A 20,290-nucleotide genomic window follows, 5' to 3' on the forward strand; every position below is an offset into this window, starting at 1 on the left:
GGGCAGACTATTGCAGTCTTCTGTGGCAGAGCTTCTGGATCCATTCCCCCTGCTTATTGTTGTCATGTTACCATGGCCTTATCCAGCTGGGAAGTTGATTTCAGTAGGCAGAGTGAGCAGCAGGTTATCTGGTTAAGTGTGGGGAAAGTATCTGTATTGAAGGAGCTTTGTTTCCAGGGATAGGTGGAAGGAGGGTTTTCTTGAAGGAGGATGTTTCCAGGGGTAGAGCTGGGTTGATCTTGGAATAAGACTTCTTGGACTCTAAAGCTTTTTTTTTTTTTTTTTTTTTAAATTAAATAAAGTCCGCCTTGTTGAGTATACCATCTGTAATATTCCTCCGTGATTATATAGTCATAGGGATCTAAATGTTTCTGTTTGATTAACAGGTGGCCTGATGGTTTAGTGCTCCTACTTCTGCTATTTGTCAAGTTATGCAGCCTTTCTTTAAATGTGGCTAAACATTCCAGTTGTGGAACAGGAAAATCATTCCGGCTGCATAAATACTTTTGCTAGTAACATGTCTTGTTAGTTTTTGTGAACAAAGTACTGTGTTAAAACTTTCAACTTTGGTGCTTATACCACAAAATATACTATTAACTTTTGTATGAACCACTTCTAAAAAAGAGAAGCTGCATTTCCTCATGGGCTGCTTTCCAGTAGTGAACACTATAGAAATTTTGCTGTAAGCTTGTGTATATGTGCACATTATAGTCATGTCCCATACCAGCCCCAGGAGTATTTAAAATCCCTACCAATTTGTGAAAAGATCTGCTCTTCACTGAAGTCTGGGATCATCTGTCAAATTTTTTTGAGTATTTCTGAAGGCTCCTTGGTAATGTGTGTCCTTTACTTTCTCTGTTCCTCCTGCTGGCTTCAGTCAGAGGATCTCACTTTGAGCTGCTGCAGAAGTACTCTGGGTCTGCTGAGCTTCCTAGGCCTCGAAAAGAGGAGACATAGCTTAATCTTGAAAACTAATAGATGAGTCTGACAAGTTCTTTCACTGCTAGTGCTCCTCTGAGTATTAGAGTAAAGGATATGAAGTAAGACTAACTTGCAATCAGGACCTGTCTTACAGTCCTGAAATTAATAGAAGCTAATCAGTAGTTTGATGAAAGGATATTGTGAGTATCTGTCACAAAGCAGACAATAGTTAATATACTTCCTAAACAAAAAACTTTCAGGGCTACAGATAAAAAAAGTCAAAGGAAAAATAGGGATAGAAAATCTGCAGGGAGAGAGCTGAAACCTTTAGATGGTGTCTATGCACGTATTTGTTCCTATGTGCAAATAGTGCTGGGTATGTTTGTGGTTCTGCTGATGGACCTGCAAGATACTTGGCAGAGATCTGAAAAGCTGCTTGGTTATGTATGCTGACTGCTCCCAAATCACACCCACTTGTAATATAAACCACAGCTTCCTTCTGGATATTGGTATCTGTTAAGCAAATGTATAATGGAAAAACTTGTTGGGAAATCAGGAGAGACAGTGAACCTCAATGTTTCCACCCAATATTTTAGTGATGAATATTTGGGATCCCTTGAGGTGTATAAATGCTGCTTGAATGCCAATATCAACCTTTAGAACATGTGAAAACTTGTTCTTGCATCCAAAACTGATTTCTGAAACTTAATTGTTTTATTTTGAGATTCTTTGGAGAATAAAACAATCTCAGAAATACTGATTGGAAAAAATCCAAAATCTGCCTGTTGATGAGATTCACAAAGAGGGATAAGTTCATAAGGAAAAAGGTTTGCATTGGGAAATGCTTCATATCATATTTGATTTCAAGAACTAAGCAGATATAAACAGAGTTCAAGCTCTTGCACTGCATTATTGTATTGTGGTATATACCTACTAAGAACAACTGTAGAAATTCTGTTTGGCCTGATGTAAAACATGCAAGTCTTTGTTCCTGAGGCTTGTTTGATTAGAGAATATAGGCTGGAATACTTGTATGCCTGCCTTGATACTTTTCACTATGTTTTCATGTGTCTTCTATTGACTTCTTTTCCATCTGGAGACATGCCCACTCTAAGTCACTTGCTGCTGTTCTTCTGGGAGGTTGTCACCCCTCAGTCTGGGTGAACATAGAATTGGCTGGGAACAGTCTGTATGTCATCTTCTCTTAGGGAGTCAGAGCAGGTAGCACCCTTAGCCTTTGAGAAATGCTGTGAAAGACCTGAAAAGGAATATCAAAGTTTCTAACATCTACAGATTGAATATTTTGGGCATAAGAAAATATTTTTCTTTATTACTCCTGTATAAATTATATTATTGTGGCATTAATATTGCTTTAAAACAAGACAAACCTGTATCTTTGTGGCACTAACCTTTACAATCTGGCAGTTGCCATTGACCACAAAAGATGCTGTGTCTAAACAGTCCATGAAACATAAGTAAATGGAAGCAAATGCTGGAAGCTGTGAGGAGCTCCATTCCCAGATGAATTTGGCAGATACTGACCTGGAGCTTGCATCCAAACTGTGGGTGGGCATATCCGCCATGGATTCATATCCTTACTCTATAGCTACATTACAAAAAAAAAAGGTTGGAGACAGCATGTGATGGCTATAAGTTCTAAAGCTGAATGGTGCACTCGTGGGGAAGACTTTTTTTTGGCTTCATTAGTGTCATAAGCTGACCCCTGGGTATTATGTTTGAGAATCTGAGTACTACAAAGGTGAATTGACTGTGGTAGTTTTTTAGGGATTAGTATGACTGCTAATGTAACAGAAAAGGCATGCAGGAAATGATTAGTAGGAAATGTTGTGATAAGTTTGTATGAAGATGGTTCTCTACAGCATAAAGTCTTACCTTCCTTCAGCTGTCTTTTCTGACAATAGGCTCAAAATTGACAAAAGTGATTATAAGTGTTGTCCTCAGCACCAGATTATCTCTGCTATCTAGTGGAACCACCAGTGAAGATGTTGTCACAAACGTACCCAGGAAGGCAGTTGGGATAAACAAGCATTATAAGCAGTTCCTGTGGAAAAAGGAAAAGCAGCTTTCTTTCTAGACATGAACAGCTGTTCCCTGTAGAAGCAGCAGTGTTAAACCTCAGTCAATTTCATTCACTTCCTGAAACACCTTGAAGAGGGTTCTCTGCAGGGAGGCTATAAACATCTATATATTGTGTCCAGGAATGGCTTGGCTGCTGATTTACTTGTTACCTGCTGTGATGAAACTCTTCTCTTCCATGCTCTGCTGCATAAAGATGACTCAGGGCTTTGCAAATAATGGGAACTTGGTGAGGTCAAGACTGAAAACTGGTGAGGACATATGCTTGGGGGCAAATGTACCTACTGGACTTGGAAGCTACAGAGGCACTCAAGAGGATGAGTTTTAATTTAGAGAGGTGCAATATAGGCTAACATTGTAGTACTCATGTGGAGGGAGGACTCTTCCACAAGGCAGCTTAGGACAGTAGCCTTTGGGCTAAAATTAGTCTTCATGAATACCAGCATAGCTAAGGATTGAAACACCAATGTAAGGACACAAAGGGAAGACTGATAGAGCCCAATAGAAATTTTTTCATTATATTTTCATAGCCTTGGGCTGGGAGTGCCGAAGTGGAGGTCATCAGAGCTACCTCTCTAGTGTGGTGTGGAGAGGTTATCCCAGGTCTAAGGAGTAGCATTGAAATAGCAATGGAAATGGTTAGGTGCTTCATGCCATGCTCAGGAGATAAAGCAAAATTATTGAGGTAGCTTTGAGCAAGCATGAGCTCTTGGAGGAGTGAGTTCTTAATTTTTTTTTACTTTCATAAAATTGAGTAAATAGGAGAAGCCAGTGACATCCTTCAGTATTAGCACAACTTTAGGGGTGAGTAGTCTATGCAAATCTGTTTAGTAGTGAGCATGTTAGCTTTTCCTTCAGAGACTTTGGGCATGTATGGCTGTGCAGGAGGTGTTTGTCTCCAGGGACACTCTCTTGAGGTCAGTCAGTCGGAGCTGCCAGAGTCTGGGGACAGTGGTCTTCAACAAGATCCTGTGTGTACCCATGCGCTCAGCTAGGGAAAGCTGATTACCCCGGTGTTGCTTCTGTTGTTGAATTGCTCTTAATGCCATGGTGGTGGGAGCATTATGAATGTCTAATTCTGTAGCCTGAACTTTACTATCTGCCCAGCACTCTAAGGGAGGTTAAGGTTGCACAGCCAGCTGCTGGCTCTTTTCTGCACTAGTTTGGCTTCTGATTGCTTCTGTCTTAACTTGTGTTTGTAGTATGCAGCAGAGGATGGACTTGTACACACAAATTATATGGCCAGGACAGTGTCCAAAGAATGGATTTGCATTTAAAGGCTCCAGCAGTTAGACTTCCTTAGTGAAGGTAAGATAACAAATCCCAGGAGATAGGGTTTGTGTGTATCATAGTGTTTTATTCAGATAACCGCCATACTCAACATAATTTGTCATTTGCTGCCCTGAGAAGGTGGCTACACTTTGCTGCGTCCAGAATGTCATGCTGCAATATGTAAAACCCTATGAAATCCATAATTTAAAGGATTTTAACTACTCCAGTCATCTTAAGGGTTGCTGCTTTGTATGTTTCCCAGGGCTTCGAATGCATGCTACTTTAAGCTTTAGTAGCAGTGCTGAGAGCCTGCAGAAAGCTTATCAGAGCCAATTTTCTCTGTGGAGCAAAGTGTGGAGATGATGTTACTCTCCTAGCAATGCACTAAAATGAGGTGTTGGTTAGACAGAATAAGCCAGTTTCTTAGTTAACTACAGAATCCAATGTCTAAGCTTCACACTGATGTAAAATTGCAGCAATGAAGTAGTTTGTATAAGAGCAGCTACTTTCTTGCTGTTGTTAGCTTTCTGATCAGGCCACTTCAGCCTTTCAAGTTTGGTTTACTTGATCTTCTGTATAGGAGCAGTCAAAGGGTGAAGTCACCCAGAAAGCATTTGTGCAGAAAAATGCAAGTTGAACTGCAAGGCAGTGTATTGATGGACCATGAGACTTATCGTGTCGTAGTCTCAAAGGAGGATATAGAAATGTATTTGCAAAAAATGCTTCTGGAATCTCTAGTCTTTGAAAAAAATAAGTAGTTAAAGAAGTGATTAGATTTTTTTATGCCCCTTTCTTTCCTCTATTCTGTTTTTCAGTTTTCCCTCTGAAAAATAGCAACAAAGCTGTCTGGTTTTTCTAATTCTTCTGCTTTTGACACAGACAACTTAGCCCAGGGTGTAATCTACTTCTGGTCAAAATCTTTACCTGCAGCATCACCTCACTGTCATCTGCTCCAAGTGTGCTACTTTTGCATGTGTATGAGTGACCACTTCAGCTTGTTGTCTAACAAGCTGGCCTTTGGCTGAATTGATGAAGCTAAATCCTGTCCCTGCACTGACAGTCAGAGCCATAATTAGCTGCTTAGTGGCCTCCTGGCCAAAACTATACTACATCACTTCCATCTACTTATTGTGTTGTCATCCAGTGACTAGATCAGGAAGCTTCCTTATCCCGCTGGAAAAACTCTTGGGGTTTGTCTTTGTTTTCAGCCAGTTTACAGCTTAGCAGTGCTAGTTGCCTGTGTTGGCCCAGAGACAGGAAAGAAGTGGCCAAAGCAGGCACTGAGACATAGGAATGGCATTGCCACATTGGACTTAATTATAAGGCTTCACCTCCAAAGGTAAAAGGTCATGGAATAGTGAATAAATTCAGGTATACTCTTAGTGCAGCACTCGTAATTTAAATGACATTTTCTATTAAAGTTATATGTGTGTAAGGTGAATACTAAAGCTTTTGGTTCTTCTGTAATGATTTTTAATTTAGGAAATCAAGAAATTAATATTTGCTTTTATCATGGTGTTCAGTGATCTGCACAACTCTTTCATGCAGATTCCTCTACCCTTTATGATGTTTTGAACAAACACAGCAAGCCTAGATGGAGATTTTGATTATGTTTCCAGCTTTACTGCTTCTCAAGCCAGTTGTGCTCAAGAAAAAAACTACCAGATCTCTGAAAGTGACCAGATGGGTCTGTTACTGTTTTAAAGTTCATGCACAATTTTCAGACATGCACACCCAGACCACTAAGCCCTTCACTGAGAGCACAGGTGCTGAAATTGTGCAAATCCTTGAGGGTTTCTGCTTGATAAAGTATTAAGCTGCTCTTAACACAAAAATTGTTCAGCCTGAACCTACAAAGTCTGATCTCTTTCATTCTCTGAAATAGCAAAAAAGTCTTTTTTACATAATTTTGCACACAGTTTAAAATAGTTCTTTTTAATTAAAGTGTTTTATAACCTCTAATTTTGCATTTGACATTTTAATAAAAAAATCTTTTGTCTTGTATATATTTGTCTAATCTCTGCAAAAGAAGCCACTGTAAACTTTATATGCAGGCATATTTTACACAGTGCAGAAATAATTAGGAATGTAAAATGGATTATCTAAGGAAAAAAATGCTGTAACTTTGTAAAAATATGTGTGGGATGTTAAATGCTTTCTCTGATTCTTATCTTGCAGGCTTTTCCTATGCACTCAAGTATTTATATTTTAAAAGGCTTACAGGAGTAGGCATTTTCAAACTTTGATCACACTGTGTACTCAGAAAATGAGAAATCCAGTTAACCTCTCTCCTGTGGTCCTACTTTCATATTTCCACTTCATGTTCTCCCCACCCTTCTTGGTGTTTGACTGTCTTCTATGCAAGAAAAGCAATGTGACCTGCATTTAAGACCCCGTGCCTTGTCTGCTCTAAGAGAGGGTCGTTCAGAGCTGGTAGTTTGAGCTTGGTCTCTCTGGACTATAGCTGGTAACTCAGCACCACAACTCTCACTCTTACCAGAGAACTCAGATGCTATACATGCTCCTAAATAACTGCTGTCTGTGAGCAGCCCTGGGTCTCCCTGCCTGCCCTGGGCTGGGCTTCAGGCACAGGAGTAGATCACTACACCTTTCCATGGCAGTTCAAATCCTCATTTAAGCCCTGAAACAGAAACGGATGAGGCTAAAATTGGATAGGTTCTTTGGCACCTTCAAAATAAGTATTGCAGAACTGAAGAATGCAGGCACTTTAGGTAGGTGGTGCTGTAGGAGTTTTTAGTTACTGTGAACCCAAATCCACAACAGTGCCTTGGTATCCCTGAAAGTAAATACAAGGGAAGAAAAAACAAGAGAGTGTGGTGGGGGTGATAAAGTAGAAAAGGTCTTCCAGACAAGGCAAGTTGATAATCTCATTTCTAGTATCTAATAAAAAAAAAAAAAAAAAACCTCAATCTTTCCCCCTTTAATTTTTCCTTGGTTTTTGCCCTTCTCTTCCCTTGGTCCGAGCTTCCCCTGCTCACTCAAGCCATAGTAATCTAGATTTACATTTTATCCTGGAAAACTTCATACTGTTGCAGTCTAAAGTATTTGACAGGGCCTTTTTTTTTTTTTTTTTAAATCACTGTTCTGTAAACATGACTACATTGAACATGATTATTTGATGCAAGATACTTTTAAATGGTATTTTCAACTTTTCCTTCTGAGAAAATGGTTCTGCCTTTAATTATGTAGCACAATTACAAATTAGTAGTTATGCATGAGGAAAATTAGCCTATATAAGCCACTAGGGAAGTGATGGGGGAGTAGAATTTTTGCCTGTTAACTGTGCAGGAGTATCTTAAGTGTTCAAATAGAGACAGATAATGAGGGTATGGGAAGCAGTAGGCCAGAAAAGGTTTGGAAATAAAAATCACAAACTGAATGCAACTATACTTAAATGCTTTTGCAAAAACAAACTTCATGTTGGGTTGCACAAATGGGCTTCTAGTTTGGGATGCCTTTGCATTTTTCCAAGTATTCTCTACAGAGTAACTGTAAAACTTCAGCAAAAACTTATAACCAACAATTTGCTCAAAAACTGTAGAGTGAAGAGAAGCAATGTGAAAACAGCTCCCCCAGGCCTGCTGAAGGCATTAGCATTACTTAATTGGGTGAAAGGAAGCTGGGGAGAGGCATGAGAACAGTATATTAAAAAATGTGGCTACAAAGAAAGAAGGAATAAGTTCTTCCCATTGTATATGGGACAGAAGTGAGGGACGGAGTTACAGGCAGGGATTAAGGGTTCAGAACAAACTTTCTCCTACCAACAGTAGTTAAACACTGATCTGAACTGCCTGGGCAGGCTGCACAGTCTCCACCCTGGTAATCTTTTGGGACTGGTTGGCCAAGCACTTATCAAAAATGGCACTGGTATAACTGATCCCACTGTCAGGCACAGATGTGGACAAGATGTCCTTTTCTGATATTCATCTGTGTGATGATACTGCTTTTTTCTTAGGACCCTGACCTCAGATATTGTAAAGTTAGCTGTACATCTTAGCTCCCAACTCAGATCGTATATATTTTGCTATTTTTCACAAGCTCTCTCATGTTTTGAAATTTTTGTATTCTATATTTTCAGAACTGAATTCTTTATATTCCTTTTCAACATGTCTCTGTTTAAATTCATTACAACATTAACTATAATTTAACCTAAAGCTGAATAGAATATTATTTCCCTGTTATAATGTCTATATGGTTTCGAAAACAAACTAGAAATGTTTCCCAGACAAGGGGGAAATGTGTATGTTCTGTTTTCTTTTTGCAAAATTAGTTGGTGAATCTCACAGCTTTGCTATCCCTTAATATCTCCATTATCTCAGTTAGGCAGGTTCTCAGCTAGAGGCGATTTTATTTATTTAAGCAGGAAAGCCTGAGACTCCATCAGTAAAGATGAAAGTCCAATTCCACAATGTAACTTTCTTGAGGTTAAGAGTATTGATTGAATTTGAGATGGGAATCTATTGCTCATGTGTTTGAATGTGTAAAGAATTTATAATATGAAGGTAACTGGAATTAATCTGAAAAAAACCATGAAAATACAGATTATACTTTCACAAAGACTATATTTAAATTTATTGTGTTACATGGAGAAAGTTCTTCTTTCTTCTCTTTTTTCTATGCTCTCATCTCTGCCCTGTTCTGCTTTTCCCAGTCACCTCCTTGGCCTCTCTGGAGCTGGGAATAGGGTAGAGTTGGGCTGTGCCCCTCACTAGGAGGGAAGGGGATGAGAGGAGACCCAAAGCACCAGCCATCCTGAGCAAATGTCAAAGTGCTGCCCCAGAGAGAGGATGACAAAGAGCAGGCATGGTCTGCTCCCCAGCACCTCCCATCCAGACCATGTCCCTTTCTGGTGCTGTACTCAGGAAAGGAGCCTGTGTTTGCTGGGCTTGCTAACCCCTCAAAACAACTGGTTATTTCAGCATGTGCTCAGACAGGCACGGGCAGCTCCTGCAGCCACACAAGCTCCTTGCTTTGTTGTCATTTAATCGTTAATCACTTGAATGGAGATGTAAACAACTGTGCTCTCTTGTACCCTCACCCAGAAAGGAGCCAAGTGATCCTTTTACACACTATAGGTCACTCTGGGCAGTCAAAGCAAGTGTAAGCAAGATGAGTTTGCTTTCCCCTACCTTTGCCACCTCTGCCCTGCTTGGTTTGTGAAGCTGATGGAAGGTCATGCTGTACTAAAGGAAACAAAGGGAAAAATTGTTTTCATGGTGTAAATGGAACGTGACGATAAAAACTGTTCTTCTGTGGCTCTGGCATGTTGTGTGGCAGTTCCTTGGTGTGTTACCTCCATTTCCCCAGGGAATGTGGTTCTGGTCTGCTCTGGGAGTTCCTGTAATGAGACACTGCAGTAACAGAGTTGCAGCAAACCCTGGTGAAAGGATATACAGCCAAAGCCCTGCCTACAGAACCAAGCTGGAAAACAGCTGCAAAAGCTGGCTGTGACTGCACTGAGAAAAGTTATTAAATACCAATTTTACTTCTTCATTTACTCCTGTGAGAAATGTGGCTGCACACATCAGCCTGGCTGGGCTTGAGGGAGATGACTGATTGAGTGGCCATAGCTGAGCAAGGAGCCCACATAAACTCCAGTAAACCCTACTCTGACTGCCTGTCATTGCCTGTGACAAACTGTCTGAAACAAAGAAATATCATCTCACACTTAAACTTTGGGTTTTTTTCCAACTTTATCTCTTCAGTTAATGAAAGATATCACTTCTTCTTACAAAATATGCCCCTAATCATATCCTGGGGCCATGATTTCATAGTATGAAAGCAACTCCCTTTGAAAATCCCTTCTCCCTCACCCACCAGCCATGCTTGCACCCAGCCCTGTGCCACCACACACCAGCTTGGGTCCTGGGCATAGCTCTGAGGGTCCGAGGATATTCTTGGGCATGGAGAAGCAACAGAGACCTCAAACTACTCTCTAGTTGGCTATTACTGAACACAGTTTGGAGCTGGATCAACAATGGTGGCTGCACGCACAAGGGAGCCGAGCCAGGAATGAGCAGTGCAGGACCAAGGAGCACCATCAACAGCACAGGTCTGTCACTAGAGCATCACGGCGTCACAGGCAATGAAACAGCCTGAGGAGACCCGGGGGGAATTTGGGGCAGGCCAGCTGGAGGCTCTCACCCCCATGATAGCACTAGCACATAAAATCATCCCACACTCAGTCAGGATTTCCCGTGATGGGCAAATGGGGGGAAGACACTTTTCCCACCCACTTTTGTTGCACCACAGAAGAGAAATCAAATGAAGGAGTGGTTTGGACCTACAAAGCTACAAGCCTTGTCTGCCCAAGCAATTAATGACTAATCTCATGCTGATTTGTGAGCCTGACTGGTGATAAAAGAATGGACCTGGGCTCACCACAGTCAGGGAGCCTGGACAGGGAGTGCTGAGGCCCTTCTGTGAATTGCTGCTGGTGTTTGGGAGGTTTGGGCAGGAGCTGAGGCTGTATGAACTCAGCTGCAGTGAGATCCTTGATGGGGAGGGACAGAGGGAGAAAGGGACAGAGGAGAGTCCTCTCTCAGTCACATTTAAGTGGGGACAGAGGAGAGTCCTCTCTCAGTCACATTTAAGTGCACTTAGCAGGGAGAGCCCACCATGGTAGCACAGGAATGAAATGAGAATGTACAGAAATGAGTGCAGAGAAAATTAAAGATGGCCTACATTATTCAGCAAGCCTGGTTTGCTTTTTAGAGAGCTGCTACACATTGGTGCCTGCAGAGAGAATCTATCCATCATCATATAAAGAAGCATCATCAGCAGAATGGGATTTTGTGAGTGCTTGCTCTGAGATCTCTAACACCAAATCCCATGTCTTGTGCCTTTCCATGCACAGGAGCAGTTGCATGGGCTGCTGCAATCCAGAGGCTGCTGGCTCTGTCCATACCGTCCCTCTACTTGCCTTTCTGGCTTCCAGGAAAGAAAGGATCACCCATGGCTTTGCTTAGCTTCCAGTCTGAGCCCCTATATCAGAGCCAGCATCAGGTTCCAGAGGAAGGTGTCTGCTGCAAGCTCCCCAGCAGCCCCAGCTTTCCGCAGGCAGCAGCAGCAGCGTCTGGCACGTGCTCTCCACATGAAAAGACACACAACAGCACTTCACCTGCATGTTTTAGGAGACTGATGTGTAACTTGGAGTGCAAGATTCAGGCCAAATACAGAACAAAGCAGCCCATGTATTAAAAAGTTTCAGGTTGTGCAAGTTTGCCTTCAGGTGAAGTGGGAAGGGTTATTACATGGAAAAAATGTCACTTAAAAGCTATCTCAAAGTAAGCACAAAGTGACAGAGTGACATTACTAGAGCACCCCATTGCTTGTGAGCTATCCCTGAAATACAGTTACAACCAGCTGGGAAAAGCTAGTAAGGCAGAGTTGAGACATGAGCTTTAACACTTGATTCTTTTTCTGACAGCGACTGCAAAAATAGTATTGAATGGCATGACATGTTCATTATTTCTTTCTGACTTCAGGTTAAAAAGCAGCCTATGTTCAAGGAGACTGTACCCAGAGCTAAAAACCCAGCCTGATCTTGAAGTCTCAGGCAGACTGGGTCTCCTTTCCATGTGAGGTCACCAATTGCAGCTACTCTGCAAGTTCAGTAACACCCTCGCCGGTGCCCGGTGAAGGCTTCTGTAATCTTGGGTTTACCAGCTGGGGAGCTCATGGGCTGTGAGAGCCCTTGGTCTGAAATGCTGCTGGAGCATCACACAACATCACTGTGGATGTTCTTCCCCTCCCACACTGCTCTCCAAGCAGGATCAAAAAGGTATAATGAGGTAAAAATAAATAAATAGTGGCAATGTAAAGCTGGGTGCTGTGCTTAGCTGTACACCTCAGGGCAGTAACAGCATATTTGAGGTCATTGCTCAGATCTTCATCCTTTGTCAGGAAAACAATGTTTGGGAAAAGCTCGGAGCCTCTGGCACAGCCACCCCATCTTCATGGGCAGCACCCTGCTTGGCAGAATCAAACCACCCACCCAGCACTGTGTGGCAAGTGGGAAAAACTGCTGGAAACCAAGCTCTTGGCCACAAAGGGTTTGAGAATAAACTCCACTTCTGGCCTATTGTGCAGGTGATTTTCTTCACCTCCCAACTCATTACGAAACCTATGAGCTGTGACCAGCTTTTCTGTTGCTACAAGCAAGTAATTCTGCCATTGACATGTCTGTCTGTGGCACAGTGAGACCTGGCATCGCCTCCACCAGCTGAGGCTGTGGCCACAGAGAGCACTTCCCAGCCCAAGAAAATGGAGCCTGGGAGGTAGAAATACAAAAAGGCAGTGTCTCCCAAATCTATCTCTGTACGTGCTCTGGGATAAATGTACAGCAGCTCAATGAACTGGAAGGAAGGCCATTTCTGGTTTAATTAAATGAGCAGAATAAGGAACCAGATGCAAGAATAAATAAAGAATAAAGAATAAAGAATAAAGAATAAAGAATAAAGAATAAAGAATAAAGAATAAAGAATAAAGAATAAAGAATAAAGAATAAAGAATAAAGAATAGCTGCTGCTTCTCCAGGAGACAACTTCAGAGCTGGGGGCTGGTTTGTGAATGGGCCACTTTCTACTGCTCCTGTCTGTCAGAAAACCACTGTATTGTCATGGCATGTAGGTGACTTGAACTGACATCAGTGATGATCATACACTTGCACTGGAGGGGAAACTGAACTTTCCTTGATGGCAGATGCTGGCTCTCCCTGCAGTGCACACCAGGATCACCTGACAAATCCCACCAGGGTGATGCACAACACACTTGGGGTACTGACAGATTTACAGAATCCTGCTTAAGGTAGAAGGCAGCTGCACAGCAGCTGTAAAAGGCACCTGCACATTCTTATTTTGTTGTGTTCAACTCAACTGAACTAATAAGACAAAAGGCAATTTCAAAGCACCTTGCAGATTACCTTGTCCAAGATATTCTTAAAAGCTCACACAATTAAAGTGCATTTGATATAAAAATAAAGTATCAGTCTTGACAGTGTGTAATACCTACAATGTTTTAACCCAGGAGAATCAGCTCTGTTAAGTGTATCATGTTACAACTGCTGGCACCTGCGAATAGCCTCTGTGTTTCTGGGTCAGATCTTTCAGATCCCAGTTTGTCAGACTAGAAGGGGCTGAACCTCTCCTACCTCTCTCTGTACTGTGCGCTCCAGTACATCTAATGGCCAGCAAAGTGCAACAGAAGCCACGTGTGCAGCTGCTGAGAGTGCTGGTGTCTGTGATTTAGACCATCCTGAAATCAGTCTCTGGCACCCCATTTCACTGTAATTTGGGTGCTATGGAAGTGTTTGTGCTGCTGAGTGATTTCTGTTGTTTCAAACCTGACAGTGCTCACTCTCTACCTCCTGCCCCACCCTGCAGAGCTTACCCTGGTCCCACTCTTTGGAGACTCCGTGACAGCAGAGTCTGAGCAACCACTGGTCTCAGAGAACCTGGGTTTCACCTTACTCTTTGCTAGCCTAGTGGTCTGACTTCTCTAGGGTTTAGCACTAGATGGCTACAAGCTTTATCTATAAGCAAGGGAAAGTGCAAACAGCTTTTATCTCCACAAAGCCAGGCAGCGTGTCCTCCACCGGCTTGGGGTCAACAGCGTCTATCTGAGAGGTTAAAAACTAACAGACTCTTATCTACAAAACCTCTTGCAACACCGAGACCTGAGATATCTTGTTTTCTGGCTCTCGAGACAAAGACCGTGGCTTAGGTTGACACTTTAAAGTTTCATTTTGCCAGTTGGGAGTTTGCAAGGCTTTGTGTGTACCATCCCTGGCCAAACAGTCACATCACAGGGCTGCTGTTATCACAAAAGTGAAACCTATTCAAACTGTCATCCTACTATCGAGTATCCCAGCCCCACTATGTCCAAGGAGAAGCAGGTAGTCAGCTACAGCTGTTTGCTTGATAAATATTGATGGTGCAGAGCAAGGAGTATTGCAACACTGCAAAAGGTCCTTAAAAATGTTCGGAGGATGAAAATTGCTGGCACTGTTGTGATTTTGAAGCTCAAATAATAAATGATTCAACAACTGTACAGTTACCATGGGGATGAATTCTCATTGAGCCTAAAATTACCAAGCTGCTGACAAGGAGCTATTTTTAGTATCAGCAGATGTGTATCTTTAAGAACATCAGCACAGACCTACTACTGTGTGTTTGTGTATGCATGCCTGCTGTAATTGAGTTTTCTCATGCTAATAATAAAAGCAAAAATAAGTAAATGTCTGACCGATGCAACAGACAATGCAGTGATTTTGGCTGGGGGTGATAAGTGGAAATTTCAATTAATACCTGATAAATAAAGCATGCAAAGAGGCTAGATTGCCAGTATGTAACTGAACTAGTAAGCAGAGCCCTATCATTACTGTCAGCTAGCATGCTGCAGTAATGGAGCATCTATTTTTGGTGTGTGTGAGTATCTAACGGGAAGCACTCATCGGCCCTGTCAGAGCCCCACGACACAGGAACACGGAGGCTCAAAGCTGACACGAGCCGCTGGCGCAGATCCTGAATCCCTACGCTCAAAGACGGCGTTTGTAAGCGCTCTCCCTCCACTTCGCACTTGAGGGAGGTGCAAGGATAACCGCGCAAGTGCGCGGCTGAGGCGAGGTGTGAATCCCTGCCGGGCCGTGACACCGCGCAGCCGGTGCGGTGCCGAGCCGGGCCGTGACCCCGCGCAGCCGGTGCGGTGCCGAGCCGGGCCGTGACACCGCGCAGCCGGTGCGGTGCCGAGCCGGGCCGTGACACCGCGCAGCCGGTGCGGTGCCGAGCCGCGGAGCGCTCGCTGCGCTGCCGGCGGCGCGGCGCGTCCCCCGTGCTGACTCACCGCAGCCTTGCCCGGCCGCCGCCAGCCCGGCAACGGAAAGGCCCCTGCACCGCTGACTCGCACTGAGCTCTCCTCATTAACTCTAATAGGACGGGCTGGAGACCTGCCTTTTTTTTTTTTTTTTAGTAGCCTCATTTCGCTAGAGGGTGAGGCCAGAGGGTGACTATAATGACATCTCGTTTGGTGCTAAAAGGATTGGTTTGTTTTTGCCAAACACGTAGCAGAACAGACGTATGGCCCCTTGGCACGCCAGTGCAGTACATATACATGCAAAAGGGGCTGGCTAGCAAACCAGCCAAGCAAAAATCAAAAACAGTACATTGCAGCCGGATAGGATGATAGGGTATATAGGAGACAGTTCAGCAGTTTTGTTAAAAAAACAAACAAGGTCTTCTCGTTTCTGAAAGGCAGGGATGGAGACAAGGGAGAAGACTCTGGTGGTGCAGAGCAGGCGGCAGTGCTTCTGCCTGCATTGCCATGTGAGGCTCTGGTCACGCCTCTCACAGAGAGCAAGAGAGAATAATGGCATTTCAGATAAGCGAGAGAAGAATTAAGCATCAAGAAAAGCCCTTCTGCTGAGACACATTTGGAAAAAAATGTGAATGGTCTACCCCAGAGAAAATTATGGCACAGGCCTGATTAAACCATCCAGCATTCCCCATTTTTGATAATTAATTGGGAAATAATGGTTGGTTCCTCAGAGCTGGCTCTTGGAGATGTGTTGGCCATATACATTCTGCTCTGGAATCTTCCATGTATCTGTTACAAATGTCTGAGTCTGCTAAGAAATACCACAGTATTCTGCCACTGTAGAAAACTCCACACACACACCTTTTTTTTTTTTCCTTAATAATTTATTTTATATACCTAAAACCTTGGGGGAGTTTGGTTCGACTTTGAAGAAGCCATCCCTGTGGAAGCTATCCAACCAATATTCCAGGTGAGATTTAGAGATGCTGTCATTCAGAAAAGCTGAACAACTTGCTTATGCTGTGGGAGATTATAGTGAGAGCTTCGGGAGATCTGGACAGCTGAACTGCCTGGGCTGGCCGTGCCCTGTTAAGATCATACATGTGGGCTTTCTTCTGAGTTTCCTAATACCCTTGCCAAGAGAAGAACAGGAGGGTGTATGTTGGGTAGCAGAGATGTACAGGGCACACAGATATGTCTGAAAGGTGGTCTCAGGCTCATGACTTATCTGAAGCAAAGGATGTGAATTTGATTAAGTACCAAACAGAAACTTGACCTTAGATTTAACTTTCATCTTGAACAACCAGAATTGGAGTGGTTTTGTTGTCCAGGCACAGTGATCAGAAACACCCACACAGGCACCAGCCTAGAACAATTTCTGAGATATCACTGGTACACAGGAAACTGCTTCCTGATACAGAAGGGGGTGTCAGCTCTTGTCAAGTCCCAAGGCACTGGGTTTACAGAGACAAGAGCTGCCACTATGAACACAGTCCTAAGAACGCAGGGGACTGGGTTCCTTCAAATCCAGGAAAAGGCTTTTTTCTTGGCCCCTTAGGAATAACCCTTGCCCTTGGGCACACATGAACATTGCACTGGTTTGTTTCCTCTTGAGTCCAAAGGTATGATCCAAATGATCCAGGTGTGAGCCATGGAGGAAAGTAGGAATGCCCAAACCACAAAGATGACATCTGCCATCCTTTCTGTCCTTTTTGTCTGTCTTTTCTACTGCTGGAGAAGAAAGTGCATGTGTTTGCCTGAGCAGTATCAGCAGAACAGTGGACGTCCTGCTTGCTGTAGATGAGTAATTGGTGCCAGGGGAAAGGATGCTGCTGCTTTTGAAGCCTCACAGATTTCAGTGAGAAACACCAGAATCTGAGAAGAAACTGAGAAGAATGGTCTTTTCGATCATATAACCCTAAATGAGAGTAGTAGTCAGGGTGAATGAACCTATGGCAGGAAAAAGCCTTGAAATTACATGCTTGATAAGGACTACATTTACATAGCCTAGATTCCTTATTCCTAGTTGAGATTTAGGGAAACACTGGGTGAATTCCATGTACAGCATTAGAAAGGAATATTTTGGTGCAAGCAAATGTGCCAGCTTTGTGGGGTCATAGGATAATTTGGGTCAGAAGCATCTCTCAAGAGGTCTCAAATCCAGAAACCTGTCTCAAGCAGGGCAGCTCTGAAGTCAGACCATGTTACTCTGTGTTTTTTCCAGTCTAATCAAACCCACCAAAGAGAGAGACTATAACCTCTGGGCAACCTGTTCCAATATCCACTGTCTTCATGGAAAAAAGGTTTATCCTTAAATCCAGGACATAAGGATGTGGTAAATTATATAATCAGCTTTTTTGTGGCCCAGAGACATCACCAAATAGAGTGTGAGTGTTAAGAACTGAGTAGCAGCAGTTATTCAAGGGAAGCTGTTGATGCCAGGAGCACTCAGGGCCATGAATTTCAGCTGTGACCTATAAATGACAACATAAGTACTGAAGTCTTTGGTACCAACAGAATTTTGTCGTCGTTGCTGAATGTACAATCAAAAGAGCAGCAAGCCAATAGATATTACTTATACTTAATTTTGTTGAGTGTGATATGGGTCAAAGTGCAGTAGCAACTAACTAACTTAAACAAAGAGAAAAAAAAGGCAAGTTAAGAGGAAGGTGTAGCACTGCTACAACTCCAGTGCTTTCAAAATCACTTTGCAACAACCAAGAGTCAATAACCACACAGGTTGTTTTATAGTCACAATTATAGAAATCAGACTGGGCAGTGCTGTACCTCTCCCACTTCCCCACTGAGGCTTCTAAGTGGAGCATTAGACAAAAGGTTCAGATCTCAAGTGCTAGAGTGTTGAGGAGTACTGATGCAGGGCACGCCCCCAAACTATGTCTGTCCAGCCATCTGTCCTGCAAACTCACCATCCCAGAGTCAATCAGTGACAGGAAAAGGGTAAAACCCCAGCAAGACCCAGGCCAACAGCCCACCAGAACAGGAGGAACAGTCAGTGCTGCCCACAGTCAGTGTCCACATTTCCACACCCTTTTGAATGCAGTCAGGCATAGCTATTCAAGCCTGTCTTAGTTTTCTCTGCCATGCAGCTACTTTTTCCCATCAGGAGGTTTGTTTCTACTGACAGTTCTCCAGATGGGTCTCTAACAATCTTTCCTCTCATGATAGGGCTCCATAAAATCTGCTGTCAAAGTTTCAGTAACATCCTTCTCTGGGAGTTAGTAAGGGGCATTGAAGCTTATGTACCCTTTTGGGTTTCAGTGTATATCCTTTGATCTAGACCGGTTTTCCCCAGAGTTGTTCCCATCTTTGTGTTGGTTCAAATCTCACCTCTGTGAAGTGCTGTCTCATCTTCTGTTTCTCTTCCTGGTCAGCTCCAACATGCCCTGAGGAGTCTTTCATATAGAGCATGACTTGCAGTCCCACATTCCTCTCTGGAGGCAGTTTCCACAGGAAACATCCATTCCTACTCTTTGATCATCAGCCCTCAGCAGTAAATGCAGAAGTCAGGTTTGATGGGCTGGCCAGCCCCTCTGTTTCTCACAGGGAGAGCCTTTCTCCCTGACCATGTTGATCAGCCTCCATCCACAGAAGGCAGTTTTGAATCTGAGTAGACACAGGTCACACAGCAGGGCAGCTCTCCTGGCTCGGAAAGCACTATATCATGCAGAGCTATCAGGAAAATCAACTATAACCATGGCCAAAGCTCCAAAATCCAACAGCACCAAAGGGACTCTAACCAAGAAGCAGCCAAACTGCCAGACATCAGGACAAGAGCTGCTGGGGGCTATTCTACCACACAGCAGGTGATATGAAGCAGCTGACTGGCATCCAAGATATTGAGCAACCCAGAGCTCGGGTCTTACCTAGTATGACAGTCCCTACAATTTTAAAGGTTTACTTAGGATGAGATGATTCTCCCCTCTGCTCTGTTTTCCTGAGACCTGGAGTACTAAAGGGGGCCTACAAGAAGGCTGGAGAGGGACTTTTGACCAGGGTGTGTAATGACAGGACTAGGGGGAATGGCTTTTTCTTTGCTCTGAGGGTGGTGAGGCACTTAAATGGGTTCCCCAGGAAAGCTGTGGATGCCCCATCCCCAGAAATCTTCAAGTCCAGGCTTGATGGGGCTTTGGGCAGTCTGGTCTAGTGGAAAGTGTCCCTGCCCAAGGCAGGGCAGCAGGAATGGGTTGTTTTTAAAGGCCCCTTCCAACTCGAACCATTCTGTGATTCTACCACCTCCAAAAGATCACATTTGGTGTCAATTTATTCAGCTCCTCTGCTGATTCACAAGAGCTCAAATAAACTGAACAACTTGTGGAATTGAAATTACCCCTGGAAAATCAGTACTCTATTTAGGTTTACCCTTCAAGTTAACTTCTCCTCTCCAATTTAAAACTTTCTAAAGTTTATGAACTTAAAAGTAGTGCCTCCTGGATAACACAAATTCAACTTCTATGTGTCTGCAACTGTATTTAAAGTTACTAAAGCTGAAATAATTGAGCCTTTCAATAACAGATAAACAAAGCCATTGCAATAATAAGGCAGATCTGTATTATGCTGGCTGCAAACTTAAGTCACTCCTGCATGAAGACATTCTTCAAAGAGTTATTAATCATTGATATATACCTTACAATAAGGATTTTTGTTATGTTTAGGAAGGAGCAGGAAAACCAAAATCCATTTGAAATTCTATTTTTTACAATAATTTGGTAGTTCTGGTTAGGTTTGATCTGCTTTTTCTAGGATAAGGCCTGTTCAGGAGCAGCTATGAAGGAAAGACACACAGGACATAGGCAGTATTACACTAAAACACATTTGCCTTAACTTTTACAACAAGACAGAAAGCAATCCACAGATTTTACTAGATTTTTTTCCCTGAAAATTTAGTTATAAATCTAATTAATAACACATGTCCTTTGTATAAGTCTGTATTTACTCTTAGTGTCAATAAAACATCTGCACATGTGATCCTGAACACAAGTACTGTTTCAGCCAGTCACATCTGATCCATGCTTGTGTGTGCACATGCACAGCACCCAGGCTGAGCATGTTTGCCCTTTAGCCCCAAAGCATCTTTGTTTCACTGCAGATTGGAGAAGAGGATCAACACAAACCACATGTGCTGTGAAAGGCTCTCCAGGAACACAAG

The 20,290-nt window shown here is 43.1% G+C and overlaps 1 protein-coding gene across 1 annotated transcript in view; it reads left to right on the plus strand.

Moving 5' to 3' along the window:
• The window catches only part of ESRP1 (epithelial splicing regulatory protein 1), a 40,672-nt gene extending 26,124 nt beyond the window's left edge, over window positions 1-14,548 (plus strand). Inside the window, exon 14 of the mRNA XM_059863830.1 lies at window positions 4,221-14,548. Coding sequence (XP_059719813.1) covers window positions 4,221-4,311 — 91 coding nt within the window. The 3' untranslated portion in view covers window positions 4,312-14,548. The remainder of the gene's footprint in view (window positions 1-4,220) is intronic.
• Window positions 14,549-20,290: the final 5,742 nt, after the last annotated feature.

This window comes from Haemorhous mexicanus, chromosome 1 (assembly GCF_027477595.1).
Source record: "Haemorhous mexicanus isolate bHaeMex1 chromosome 1, bHaeMex1.pri, whole genome shotgun sequence".
NCBI lineage: Eukaryota > Metazoa > Chordata > Aves > Passeriformes > Fringillidae > Haemorhous > Haemorhous mexicanus.